The 13716-nt window shown below is 48.7% G+C and overlaps 3 protein-coding genes across 3 annotated transcripts; 1 reads left to right on the top strand and 2 right to left on the bottom strand.

The window, feature by feature from the left end:
* Window positions 1–2928: 2928 nt before the first annotated feature.
* On the bottom strand, window positions 2929–4885 carry N7446_011872 (SANT/Myb-like DNA-binding domain-containing protein; the record flags this gene model as incomplete). The annotated part of the gene is made up of 3 exons (XM_058520614.1): window positions 2929–4130; window positions 4190–4378; window positions 4486–4885. The coding sequence occupies 3 exons, from the start codon at window positions 4883–4885 to the stop codon at window positions 2929–2931; spliced, it is 1791 nt and encodes a 596-aa protein (XP_058366900.1).
* A 462-nt stretch (window positions 4886–5347) lies between these two features.
* On the bottom strand, window positions 5348–5662 carry N7446_011871 (uncharacterized protein; the record flags this gene model as incomplete). The annotated part of the gene is made up of 1 exon (XM_058520613.1): window positions 5348–5662. The coding sequence occupies one exon, from the start codon at window positions 5660–5662 to the stop codon at window positions 5348–5350; it is 315 nt and encodes a 104-aa protein (XP_058366899.1).
* Window positions 5663–5669: 7 nt separating this feature from the next.
* Window positions 5670–5927, top strand: N7446_011870 (uncharacterized protein; the record flags this gene model as incomplete). The annotated part of the gene is made up of 1 exon (XM_058520612.1): window positions 5670–5927. One exon carries the CDS (start codon window positions 5670–5672, stop codon window positions 5925–5927), a length of 258 nt encoding a protein of 85 aa, XP_058366898.1.
* Between the last annotated feature and the right edge of the window lie 7789 nt (window positions 5928–13716).

The following is a 13716-nucleotide window of genomic DNA, read 5'->3' as shown; positions in this document are numbered from 1 at the left end:
TCATTCTTCTTCCAAGTTGTACAATGCTTCAATCCGGTGAAGAACGTTCTCGGTGTGTTTCGGCAGCAACAGAAATCAGAAATCGGTCTTTCAGACCTTCGAGGCGCAGTCTTGGCAAATAAAATTGGCGCTTGAAGTTCCGTCTTGACTGCGTTCGACGGCACTCTGATTTTGGGAGTCTATCTATCTTCCAGGAACTTCAATAGACGGCGAAGCTTCTGCACGCTCGAAAGTCCACCCATACAGAGAGAGGATTCAATGACGACGCGGGTCATGTGGAGAAGAGATTCACGATCCTGTGAAAGACGGTGGACACCAGCGTGGCGGATGCTATAATTGAGGGTCACTGGAAAGCAATACAACCGCTAGGACGAAAACATTGCCATGGTCCAGAGAGAAGGATGGACAGATGATACACCTGCCGCACAGACACTTCTCACCATATACGCACCCAGAAACGTATCAGGGTGATCGAAAAGCGAAGGTCTTCTCACCCTGGGGTGAGAAAGATGAAATGAGGATCTCCATCCTCAAGAGTGAAAAGGTGAGAGGGAACTGAAAGAGATCCTAAAAACCCACGGGTATATCGGAGATAGAACCAGAAGGATATCGCAGAACAAAAACGGTGTCGCAGACCCGCAGCCCCCGCCAGCCACGGTGGGTGTGCCTCGACCACTTAGGGTGATCAGAAGAAGGACCTGTCTGAGCAAGCCAGGACAGTATGGTCTAGTAATCCGGATAGGCGAATGAGGGAGAGGAAGAGCTCAAGCGGAACCAATCTTGAATGCAAAAGTTGATTGACTGAAGAAAGAATGAATATCACGGGGGGTTGAAATACCCCATGGATGGCTCGGGTACACAGTGTTACGACGACCGTAATGCTGAGGAAACCAAATTACTATACAGAAACACAATAAGAGTGGGTCACTCAGTATAACCCCTGTCCAAGCGGCAAGTTACTGCTCCATTTCTCGACACCATCCTGCCTCGTCCTAAATACCCTTTCTTAGTCGTGATACCACCGGTAGGAAAAAAGTTAATACTTACATTCTTAGCAATGGTCCCTATTGGTCAAGAAGGCGCAGGAGCTATGTACAAGTGTTGCGGTCTTAGGCTTGCCTGAAGAGCTTATGGTGACCCTCGTGTCTGAACAGCCGCAGCCACCAAACCATCTTGAGCACCCCACGGCACACTTGTGACCATCACTGTAGTCACAATTGATTTCTCCACCAACACACTTTCTAGCAGTTGTGATTTGGAATAAAATAGGAGAGACAAGGAGAAGCCAAGACCAGTTCACCATATCTTTTGAATCGTGATTTTTTCGGATTGGTGAATAAAGATTGTAAGGAAATTCGATTCGAAAGGTACCACTGACTATGTACCAAGATCTTGACGTGAGGAAAGAATAAGAAGTTTGAACGTTGGTGTGCTGTATTCCGCTAGTTAAAAAAGAGGAAAGAGTGGGCTTTTATAAACTAATAGTGGCAGCTGGCTTCGCGTAGAAGGTCTGCCTACTACCCGCGCCATAACTAGTTATATGATATAGGTAGATAAAGCGAGCCCCACCCATCAGCAGGACACGTTGGAATTTTAGGAGCTCACTGATTGGTGGGGCTCGCTATCTGGTGCAAATGGCTCGTTGAGTAGATTAGTCGTTGGTTCCCCTTCCACAATTGTCCCTCTTGAATTACTGGAGAAGGGGAACCGACGATTAACACCCACGTTGCTTTCTTCGGCTTTGGTTATATCTAGCGGGCGTTTAGTCTTAAGTTAATGTAGAGGATTGGAGGTGCATTTGCCCTCCAAAATATCGTACCAATCCAGGAGGGAGTGAGACATGGGGCGAAGTCGTACAAATGGATAGAAATTTGTTTCATCGCTGTTATCACATAGTCTCTTCCCCGAACTTTATTTGGTTTAGCACCTTTCAGTAGCTGCATTGCGGTGGGGCACGAGCCCGCAGCCCCGAAGCAACTGGATGGGTTTCACAAAGTACATGGATGGATGTTCACGGCTCTGGGAGAGATGCAAATTGACTTTTATGTATATTCCCTTACAGATGTTTTGCTCGTACTGTCATGTATACACCATAGAAGTAAAGCGATGGATCGTCTTCGCCACAAGGTGGAGAAAGGAATGGCACGTTTACAGTACCGGTCTTCACCGCCGCGACACATTTTTAGCCTCCTTCCCTTGGGACTGTCAGTTTTCTTGCGGTTACCGTGCTAGGGGACCAGGTACATGGTGGTTTGAGAACCAAATGACCAGGTGCGCCACTCTGTGCCAGATTGGGAAAAGAGTGGCCTGTCGCGGTTCAGTTCGATGCGTTGCTGGGGTATTTTTATGCTTCGCGGTTAGAGGAGGGAGACATAGGAAAATAGTGCGCCGCGGCGGTTGAGTTCGATGCGTTGCCAGGATATTTCATGCGCTCGCAGTTAGAGGATGCAGTCATGAGTTTGCGGTTCTGAACAGCCACGCTTGAGCCTCGGTCCTGAGACAAGGCCATATGATGTTACCAACGACTACTTAACCCCACCTTTCCCCCTATGTGGACCTTCATTCGCAGAGCGGAACAACCAAAATGATTGATCGTCCATGCTCTATTACAGCACCCACATCTGAGGCCTTCTGAAGGCTATTGGGATTTGGATGCTGTTGATCGCTGGATTGACGACTTGCTTGGAATCCATGAATTGGTTAATACACTAATTCGATTTTTATCAGACGCAGAAGACGCGGTACTTGTAAGCTATACTCTGGGAATGATTTTTAAATTATGCTTTCTCTCTCCTGCTCAAAATAGAACCAGCAAATCTTTGGGACTCCTCAACCTTCGTCGTATGGAACGATGAAAACATCTCTAAGGTCAGAAGACTGCCTCGAAGCCACCGCTCTCGACCCTCTGCAGCGATGGGGCATAGAAAGTTAGCCGCGTGAAGCCACAGCCGCAGTTGCGGGACATGTAACCTTTCCACTCCGACCCCGCCTGACATTTCTAGTTCCTCGGTCCTTGAGCTTCGTACTATAGCGAACCTGAAGAGCACCCCTGGTCCTCCCTGGAAAATGCTTCATGATTCGATCCCATGGAAGACTTCGCTTTTCCTTCAGTTCAATCAAGAGTTCGTCCTCAGCGGGCAGGAAACGAGTTGCATGCGCTGAAGGGTTTTTGTTACTAGGCTGCGGGGTGTGCCCTGCCCTGTCTAAGCTTTCTTCATACGCAGGAGCTTTTGTTGGCTCATGCGGACAAGAAAGTTGCCTATCTTCCTCGAAGGTACACGAGTAGATGACTCTCGATAGAAACATTTGCCGCGTAAGGAAGCCTCTGATAGGAATGGTTTGTATGTCCTGCAAACTTGTGCCGGGACCCGGATTTGCAATTTCCACTTCTGGAGCCGGGGAGGAAAGCACGCGATACGGCCTTTCGCGTCGAGCCTGAGCGGGTTGGATATTCGTTACAGCACTTCGTCTCGGCCGCTTCGTTAGACGTGGCAACACGGCGATGTCACCGATACCGGAATCGTTCCCATCCGTATAGTCACTGTCGTCAGGATCATCGCTGTCAACATTGCAGGGGGAGTTTGCTCGACTTTTCCTTTTCCCTGTACAGCATGTGGAGTCGGCTCTAGTGGACCTTGTTTTTGGTGGCCCACGGGACCGAGTTACAGGCACAACGACCGATACGGAGCACGATTTAGATAAGTCTCTTGGTGAATCCTTTCCCTCTGACCTGGAAACTGCCTGTCTTTTTTGGTGCAGAACGGGCGAGATATGCCTTGACAACGCTTCGTCGTCAGGACAACAATCTGTTAAATGGATGTCACTGCCGTCGCTCCGAACGTCCAGGTGGCTGTCGCGAGTTGCTGAAAGGTCCCTCGCGTGCAGCTCGGTGGAATGTGCCTCCGTGACGGGTAGAGGACTTGACTTTCTGGAGTCTGCTCCAGTTTCAGGAGTCCCCCTAAAAAGCCGCTGATTCACTGGCTCTGGTTCATCTCCAGCTGGAACAGAAGTGCTGGGATTAGGCGATGGAGTTTGATCTCTCGAAACATTACCGGCCGTCACGCGTTTGACCTCGGTTTCACAGCCAAAACTGGAAAGCTGGGTTTCATTGCGTTCAGTGGGTGAAAGATCTGTAGTCGTATGATGAGAAGCAGCCTAGGAAAACCCTATCATCAGACGCACTACTAACCTTGAACGGGACATGGTTCGTTCGGTGAAACGGAACCATCAGCTCGCACAGGACAAGTGGGTGCACTGGCTGCTGATAAGAGGCCTGTCTCGGCAGCATTTGATGAGGCGGCGGTGTCTTGCTGCGTAGCAGGATCCTCTGAGAGAAGCCTTAAATCCTCCCTGTAATGATCGTGGTCGCGGTCCGCTACTTTAAAAATAAAAAGTTGGCACATTTCACTTGTCTTGAACTTGAATAGCGGCACCCGAGGGGGACCTGAAAAGCTAGAGGAGCCAGCAGACGATCAGGTCACTTACCATAGTGTTGTTCATGCAATTCCTTTCTTTGAATGTCGTTGATATCCTTTGATTGACTCTCCTCGCTGCCTCCAAAGCATGATCCTGAAGTCTCCTGGCCCTCAAATTCGGCTATTTCCAAGTTTTCCAATTCCTTACCAAACTTGTTTGGGTGGGCGTCGCGATCGCGAGGCAAACATGACGCAACAGGAGAAGGACTCTGCCGGTGACGATGAGGTGTTCGCGGCGAGTCACGATAAAGGGACGGGGGGCGGGGAGGCAGAGGATGGATTAGGATGGGCAGATTCGAGGGGAAATGGGAAGAACCATGAGAGGTGGTCAGGTGTAATGGTTTGCAAGGGGCCTTTGGGATGGGGGGAGGGTGGTAATGGATGATATTGTCGAGATCGATCGGCACCATGGTTTGCACAGGAGGCAGGAGAGAAAGAAGCGGTTGGAGCAAACAACAGAGAGGGTGCACTATATTCTGAAAATCCGGTACTTTCGCTCGCGCGCGGAGGAGGGTCCTTTATACTGAGATGAATAGAAGAAACGCTAGCGATACATGTCCAGCATCCTTCTCCGAACGAGGAATCCCAAGACTCTTTATATGCAGCCCCTGAGACCTCCTTTCATTTGACCTAGGCTTCTCCATCCGGAACGGCTTGGGAAATTGGATGGGACTTACCATTAGACCATTATCACGGAGCCAAAGTGCGGCCCGTCGATATGGATGGTGATACATCAACTTTTGGAGAAAGAATGACCAAGGGGTCAGATAGCAAGCCGCTACAGCATGCGGCATTTTTCCAATTGGACGATAGTGTCACATCGTCAGGTTTGGTCCGATCTCTCCGTCACCGATCAGACTTGCTGCGCCTTGCTAAAAGACGTCCAGAATCAAAGGACCGCCCTTGGAGAATACCAGGGCGCAGCCGAAGGAGTTATGCAAGTGAGCGGCCAATACCATCACAGCGTTTGAAGTTCCGATGCGGAGTTCTCCGAGGCAGCTGTACGAGGCAAAAGGCTTCGCGAACATGTGAGACACCTGGTCAGTCTGCGCCACGGCGTCAAGACGAGGGATCGGCGAGAGAAGACGAGGGATCGGCGAGAGAAGACGAGCCAATGGCACACGGGTACGCAGATTGGACAGCGCACGAAAGAGCGATAGTCGAGTAACGTCGTATCGTAGGCGCATTTGGGCAATGACGAGAGTCAATCCAGTCTCCAGCCAACAACTGGACACTGTTGATGCCCACGAGGATAGACGGAGATATACTGGTGAGACGGTGGGAGCCCGCACGTGTCCAGAGGGCAAATCCTCTCTAGCCAAGATTGTGGACCGGCAACCGCAGCTGAAAAAAAATACACAGGGCGATGGACCAGTAGGACCAGTAGACAGCGCTGCCGGCGGTCTGGACGGTGCTCCAGCCTGTGGAGAAGGGGTACCGCTCCGTGCGTGAGGCAACCAGCTGAAACAGGGGGTCCAGTGCCGTGTGATCCGGGAATACGGTATCATTTCACGGCGGCGAGGTCGCTGGGCCTGGCCGGGCGAGAGCGAAATGTAGCAGACGAGAGTGAGGACGTCGAGCGACGCACCGAGTTATATACTTGTGTCGGTGGGGCCAGCTGGCGGTGGAGGGAGGCAGAACCCCCGTTCGGGGAAGGCGTGGGCCGCTAGACCATCTTTGGACGTGCTAAGCCTAAAGAAGATGGGATGGATCTCGATGCCATTTTGGGGCTAGCGCCACGCCAAACCGCATCGGGAGCGGCTCAACCCGAACGAGGTACCCGAGGGCGGACGCCAAACCCGATCGAGGCGGGCGCCGAATCCGGCCGCGCCGGCACAAATGGTTGTTGTACCCAGACGTGTTGCGGTCAATGTTTGGCTGAAGACGATTAAAGCAATTCTCTGGCCCTAATGTGAGCGTGATTGGTAGATCGCACAGATATCAGCAAAAATAGCTCTTTGCCAAAAGATTTGAAAGGCTCCTTTAATCCCTCATTGGGCAACGTATACCTGATTCAAAAGAAACAAAAGAAGACAAAGGATAGATGACAGCAGCGGATTTGCCAACCTCCAAACCCTTCCAACATCAAGCCGGTCCTAAGAGTGAGTGATGGGCTTATGAGAAGAGGTGACATGTATATGAGAAACTTCCAGGAGCTCGGCAAGAATACCCGCTTTCTCCCCGCTACCGCTCCGCACGAATTTTCGAACTGTTCGAAATTCGCGAATTTCGTCGAATCGAATCGAATTCGAACCTTGGTTTTTGGGCTTCGAATCTATGGGCGATTCGATTCGTCAAAATTCGCGAATTTCGAACAGGTTCGCGAACTATTATCTAGCTTTCTTAGGAAAACCAGGTTCTGAGATGAACTTTCGAGATGTCCGGTCTCTGCAGGAAGACCTCAGCAAATCAATCCATGGACGGAATCACGACTGCCCGTTTTAGATAGATTCACGCGTATTACATTAGGAACTGAATATTCCACTCCCACAATACGGCTTATAAACCTTCTCTCTTACATGTCATTGGAATGCAGAATATCAACCGCATGTGCCAAAGAAACCATAACTATATAACTACTCAGACTTCCAACGTACAGCATCTTTCAGCCTTATTAGCGTCCCAAGAGTCTTGCCTTTCATAGAGAAACGTCGAATTCCCAGTACATCTCTCCCACCATTGAATAATCTCTCGATATCTACCTCTGCTGCTGGTATAGCAAGATGATCTTGGGCTACCTTAGCCATACAAGTAAATTCAAGTCTGTTGGCCTTCCACCAGTTCAGTATAAATTCAGTCTGGCTTTGGCTTCTTTCGAAACCAGTGCTGATTGTAGGAGTATCAAAATACCGGTCGATATCAGATTCAGCGACGTTATACTGTGTAGGCTGAAAGGCTTCCAGAAATCGATATTCGAAGCTCTTCCAATTAGTGCTTAGAGTAGTCGATACAGGCTGTTTTGGGGTGGGATATGCTTTCTTCAGGAACGCCCTGATTCGGCCAATAATCTTCTCTCCATCTGGCAGCGTTTTGAGCCACTTGGTCTTGATTCGAGGGTCCAGAACGCTTGCGATATAGTATATATCGTTGTCTTTGGCGCAGTCGTGGTACTGCTCCAGGAGTGAGATTCCATCGGAAATAAGAATAGTTATTGCTGGCGAGACCTTCTGCCACTCGCCTCGTCGTTCCTTGATAGCGAAGAGTATAGAATGGAGCTCTTCAAACATACGCGCCGCCATATGAATTGAAGGGCTATCTCGGGAGACGTACTCAGTATATTCGTTGAAGGGAGCCAGGATTTTCTTGATATCTGAGAGCTGTCTCCAGTCGTTCGGTGTGAGACGTAAGGCTTCAATGTCTGGTTCATCGTTGACTGTATCTTCGAGCTGCCGGCGGCACTCTTCAGCTCTCTCAATCATAACAAAGGTAGAGTTCCATCGAGTATCAACATCGTAGTTGATAGCTTTTGTACATCCAGGTCGATTATCCCACCTCTGTATTCGCTGAGGAGATCGCGCAATCCAAAGGACAAGTAGTCGAAGCTTTGCAATAGGTGAAGTAGGAGCATTGATCATCTTCCAGCTCCTCTTAGCAACATCATCAAGAAGATCACAGGCTTCCTTATGCGAGCTGGCGCGTAGAGACCTCAATATAGTTTTCATAACCAAATTCAAGGTATGAGCAAAGCAGCGGATTTGGGAGTTCTGGGTAAACTTCATCCTCCCTTCTCGGATGATGGTCTCGGCCAGGTACTTATCATACCGCTGAGACAGCCTTCGGTAAAGGCATCGGTGTAGGGTGTCATTATTAGATGCGTTGTCGGCTGTAATCGTCATAACTTTATCAGATATATGAAACCTCTCAAGAACCGTCGCGACGATATCAGCAAGGTTCTCTCCAGAGTGGTTGCCTTCGATTTCAACAAACTCAATACAAGCTCGATATTGCTGAAAAGTAGAGGTCATCCAGTGAGCACTAATTGCCAGCATTGGCAACGAGTTCTGACTTGTCCAACCATCAAGAGATAGCGCGATTGACGAAGCTGAAGACATCAAGATTAAAAGCTCATTGTCAAGAGCATCAAGCCGAAGATATAATCGGCGTGAAACAGTATCCGCACTTAGTACGGAGTCCTGAAAGCCTGCAGACCTCAGCATGGCCTTAAATGAAGGTTGTTCGACGCATGTAAACGGCTGGTAGGTCGATACAATCCAATTCAGGGCAGCTTCTTCGAATGGGAGCTTCTTTTCCTTAGAAATCCATGAGCTTAATGGTCCTTGGCACTCTGGATGACCGTCCTGAAAGAGCTTGTGTGTTCGCTGCAGGTGCTGTTTCAACGCCGTGGTTGAAGATCGCAGTTTAGATGCAAATCGAAAGAATCGACAGCTAGATGGCGATACAATACACTGGTGTTTAAGCTCGAGCCGCTCCTTATTTCCTAGTCTCCAGGTACCAGATTCAGGTGTTGTACGGTAGTGTTTCCATACCCAGCTCCGCTCTTTCGACCCACTCTCATCTTTCTGCTTGATTTTAACCCTCTCAACCTCGTATTCGATCTGAGAGATTGATTGGGATGGGCATATGTCCGTATCAAGGTTCGATAAACTTCTAGAAACATCGCTGGGAGCGGTAGGGGACGTTGAAATCGGAGGAGTCGGTGACTTAGAGGCGGGCTGGACCGCTCTCTTCTTTCGAGGGGGCGGGGGTGATACATCCTCTGCAAGGAGGCCGTATTTATTAAGCGCCGCATAATCGCGTTTATTCTTCCTAGTATTAGGACAATCGAATGTTGTAGCAAGTGGAGAAGTCATCTAACGTTACATTAGTATATCAAGCTTGTGTCTTGCTTGATTGCTTACTCTGGAGCACCCAGAAGTGGTGGTTTTCGATAGCTCTTTTTACCTCGATTCGAATGTTGTTCTGATTGAAAGCACGTACGCGCGGAGACGCGTTCTTGTGGAATCTCCGCTAACCCGATTAGACGATCCATTTACTCTACATTGAATAAAATATGCAACTATTGATATTTTGGCTCTATATTGATGTGTTACGTGTATCTCGAGGGGATCTATGAGATAATCTAAATTTGAAGCGAAGCCGACTATAAATAAGGTTGTGTTCTTACTGAGTAAACTTAGGGGTAAAGAATATATATTATGTGCATGGACGTAGCTGGCGAAAACCCATGTATATTGATACTGCCCTACAGCTTATTCGATCCAAGGCCAAATCGTTTAAATTTTATATCAAAGACCAACCTCAGCTTAGTTATATCTGTACCTGTTAACTTAATAAGGGTTGTTTATTAGACTACAAGTCTGGTGTCGATTGCTGCTTATAACTGATGGTGTTCAACTACAGGTACTGCCCGACTTGGTTTACCGCCTTCCCAATGAGGATTTAATACAAAAAAGTTCGCGAACACCGAATCGAATTCGAACCGGTCATGAATTCGAATTCGTACGAATCGTTATTTTCAATATTAATTCGAATCGAATCGAATCAGGCAAAAGTTCGATTCGATTCGATTCGTGCGGAGCGGTACTCCCCGCTTGACCTTTCGAGTCTGAACATGAGCTTTGCCCTAACAAACCAGGATTTACCGTTCATCTGCTTCAGCATAGAAGAAATTGATTGCTTGGCTGGACTGGAGGATTCGCCCGCGTCAATCTTAAAGTTTGTCGGGTCCACTGTGGAATATATCCAGATGAATCCGTTGGAGTACTCGAAGGAAGCCGCACTCGCGTTCCATTTCGAAACCAGCGTGTTGAATAATGGCCCGAAGACTGTGACTGGAAGGCCAACACAGACATAGGTTGCCTCATCAGGGCTCTCTGGACGCACAGCATTGGGTACCGATTTAGCCTCTTCAATGGATCTTGAATCAACAACGACCGAGTCGGATACCCAGAATTCAGTTGACCAGCGATTGGAAGAAAGAGAGCCTCTCTGCAACAGGGAATGCTGGAGGCCAAAGAGGCTTCCGCTGAAACGTTTTGTTTGCTTCTCTTGCTTCGCACCGAGAAGGATAATCTTCAGGTTTGCTGAATGCGTTGTCTCCAGAATCCCAATCTGATAGTCATGTGGTTCCAGGTTCGTGAGCTGTGCTTGAGGGAAGACATGAGTGAAGCCATTCTCGATGGATACGAATTTGCCTTGGCTATCAGCTTTGTTTGGTGGATGACCTTGTGGAATCATGGTGGACGAGAGTGTGATGTTGATGCTCTGGCCACAGAGCTTTGACTGTTCCCACTTCCAAACTAGCTCCTCGGTCTTCGAATATATAAAAGGGGCTTTGGTGACCGGGACTTTCGAGGAGAGATCCGCATGAGGAATATGCTTCCTGCTTTGTTCAGCATGTTTACAAATGGCCAATTGAAGTCAAAATACGTACCTATTCGTACCCCCCAATGCGACAGAAACGGACATTCCAGTACTTGTAACATCAAGTGCAGTATCACACAGTTCTTTCCAGCAAGATCTTGTCGTAGTAATCCGCAGATACTGGTCTCTGTCGACGTAAATGTGCAGAATCAGGTATTAAGTTGGCCGTCTTTGGGATGAGATTAGTGTATAAGACTGTATAGGAGCGCCTTACAGTGAGTATATCCTGACGGTCTAGGATAAAAAAAGTGCACTTCACGGAGGACCAAGCGAGTTTAAGTGTTTTCCCATCACAACTTGAATGTGGTCACACTAATCTGGGCTTCCATTGTGGAAAGGTATATCCTGGTGTGAGTAGCAAGCCACGAATGTTGGCCAAACTGTTCTAGGTTACGTTGGCATCACGCCAGGCACTACTTATTGCTCAACGTTGGATACGAGCTGTTTAAATATGATTCTTTCCCACGGCGAGAGACAACACGGTCAAAGCGGGCAGGGATGCAGCTGATGAATACACAGAGCTTTTTGATCTGTGAGTAGCGTATGAAAGAAAGAAGTATGCGATGAAAATGCTCGTAGAAATTCCGGCCAACTTAACTGAATCTTTACTCTGGTCATTAAACATGTCAATTTGTGACTACAGCTGGAGCGTAAAGCCACAAGACTAGACTGCTTCAGTGAGATCCTTCCAGATCAACCTGAGTTGGCTTTGCTAGGATTTATCACTTTATTGCGGGGTAGAAGTGTTGAGCGGACGGAAGATGTAGATGTTGGGCGCTGCCATACTCTGGCGATATCAGAACGTGCAATGAAAAGAAGACACTTGCTCAGATCGCACTGTGGAGATATGATGCAGAAAGCCTACCAAGTGATGTACATATTCTCTCCAGCGTATGGAGACAGGGCCAAATATGGTTGGGAAGAATATTAACATAACGAGCCTCTCGGTGAAAAGCGATCACATCGCTTAGCACGCGTCAATACAAAGACAGCGTACTGACAAACTGGGATTATGCACAGCTCCAATGCTAAGTACAAATCAAGTCTCCTCAACAGCGCCACTTATATGTGGTTTTTCCTGCTCCCAGGACCGCCATATAACCAAATATTGTACAACCGAACTCTCATTCTGTTGAATAACACGTTTGCTCAGTATGCTTATTGGTACTTTCTCGCCATTCTGGAGATGTCAGCCCATTAACTCAAAATATTCTCCTCAGGCGACTTACGAGAACAGAAGAGTCATGGCAATGCATGTGGCAATGCCGGCTGTACTGGGACGACACAGAGGATCTGTTCGAGTAGGCGGATTGCCCTCCGTCGGATACCACAAATGCGCGGTCTTCACTTGTTTCCGAAATATCATCCTCGGAGTGCTCGGAGACTGACTCTGAAGCACAAGAGTCATTGAACTCACCGTGAGAGGACATGACTTCGACAAGTTCACTTTCTCCTTTCGTGGCCATCTTGGACAGGGACACTAGGTGTCAGAAGACTCAACAGAGTATGAACGAAATGATGTGTTTGACTTTTCCAGTCTGGTGCGCCGCCCGCTTATATAGCCAAAATGTCTATTTGATGACTCTATGGTCCTGACCATCTCTAGGCGGTGTCCCAACGGGCGCAGTAATTCTTGGAGGGCGGATGGAAGCCTCAGAGACGTGCGGGAGTAATTCAGCCTAGCTTATGGTGCAAACCCAGTAGACAGTTGATTCACTAGATTCCTAGTGAGGAAGACCCGGTGAGAGGCAGACTTGTTGACCAGATTAGGCGTTGAGAATCGTTGATCGTTGACTTCCCTGCGTATGCTTCATTATAACGCTGGCCATATCGATGCCAGTGAAATCATCAGCAATCCGACAAACCCATCATCAACAGGGTTGCAGTAAACATTTTGCAACGTGTACCGCGTTGACTCAACAATGGCGAAGCAGAGCCCGGAACACCACCAACATTTCAATTTGCGGGCCGCCTAAATTGAGAATTTTGGATCAACATTGCTGTTTCTTCAATGTGTCACGGAATTCAACTTCAACACCCAAGGCAAAAGAACGGACAGATTAGTCAGGAGAGCAAGATACATAATCTCTGACGCATTGACTGATTCCTGGGACCCAGCGGTCGCTCTACCATAAAACCCTAACATCCGTCTCGCTTGGTTTGCCTATGATCCTATCTATACCGACGGGTCTCCTCGCCAGTGAAACACCTCTTCAGCGCGATGTTTTCAATTGGGACAGACTCAGACCCGTCATCTGTTCCAGTATCGCGGTCTTCGGTATGTCTTCCCCGGATGCAGTCAATTGATTCTCACCTAAGAAACGACTTACAGTCTTTCGCTGGCCACTCAAGGATCGTTGCTTTGGAAGCTGGACCGAGAAGTCCCTCGGCCAACCTCACGCGGTTTGCACCCGACCGCCGACATTGGGTGCTCTACGAGACCGCCCAGGAGCACGAATTCTTATCGTGGTGGCTGGAGACCGAATATGGACAACAACTGACCAAAAATGGACAATACAAATTCAGATGGTCGACTGAGTCGCGCTCCTCGGAGGTGTGGAGGCACTTTGACCAGGTGGCAGAGCTCAGGTCTGGTCGACCCAAGGTAGTGTGTCGGTCTTGCCTCACGCCGCTGAATCACCCACATCACCCACATCACAAATCTCATGGAACGAGCGCAATGGGTAAGCACCTGAAATCCAACTCTTGTCGGAGAAGCAAGCAGAAGGTGTCCGTTTCTGCTGTCACCCCAGGCGCAACCCAGGAGGCCCGTGCGGGCTTTCCCCCGAGAGGAGCAGATTCACCAAGGCGCAGCTCATAGAACAGCTTCTGCGGACAGTTACATCCGCAAATCTTC

The sequence above is a fragment of the Penicillium canescens genome (genome assembly GCF_028828765.1).
Source record: "Penicillium canescens strain IBT 15451 chromosome Unknown utg000009l_segment0_segment0, whole genome shotgun sequence".
NCBI lineage: Eukaryota > Fungi > Ascomycota > Eurotiomycetes > Eurotiales > Aspergillaceae > Penicillium > Penicillium canescens.
The sequence above is the reverse complement of the archived record's forward strand: the minus strand, read 5'-3'. Positions and strand labels throughout refer to the sequence as shown.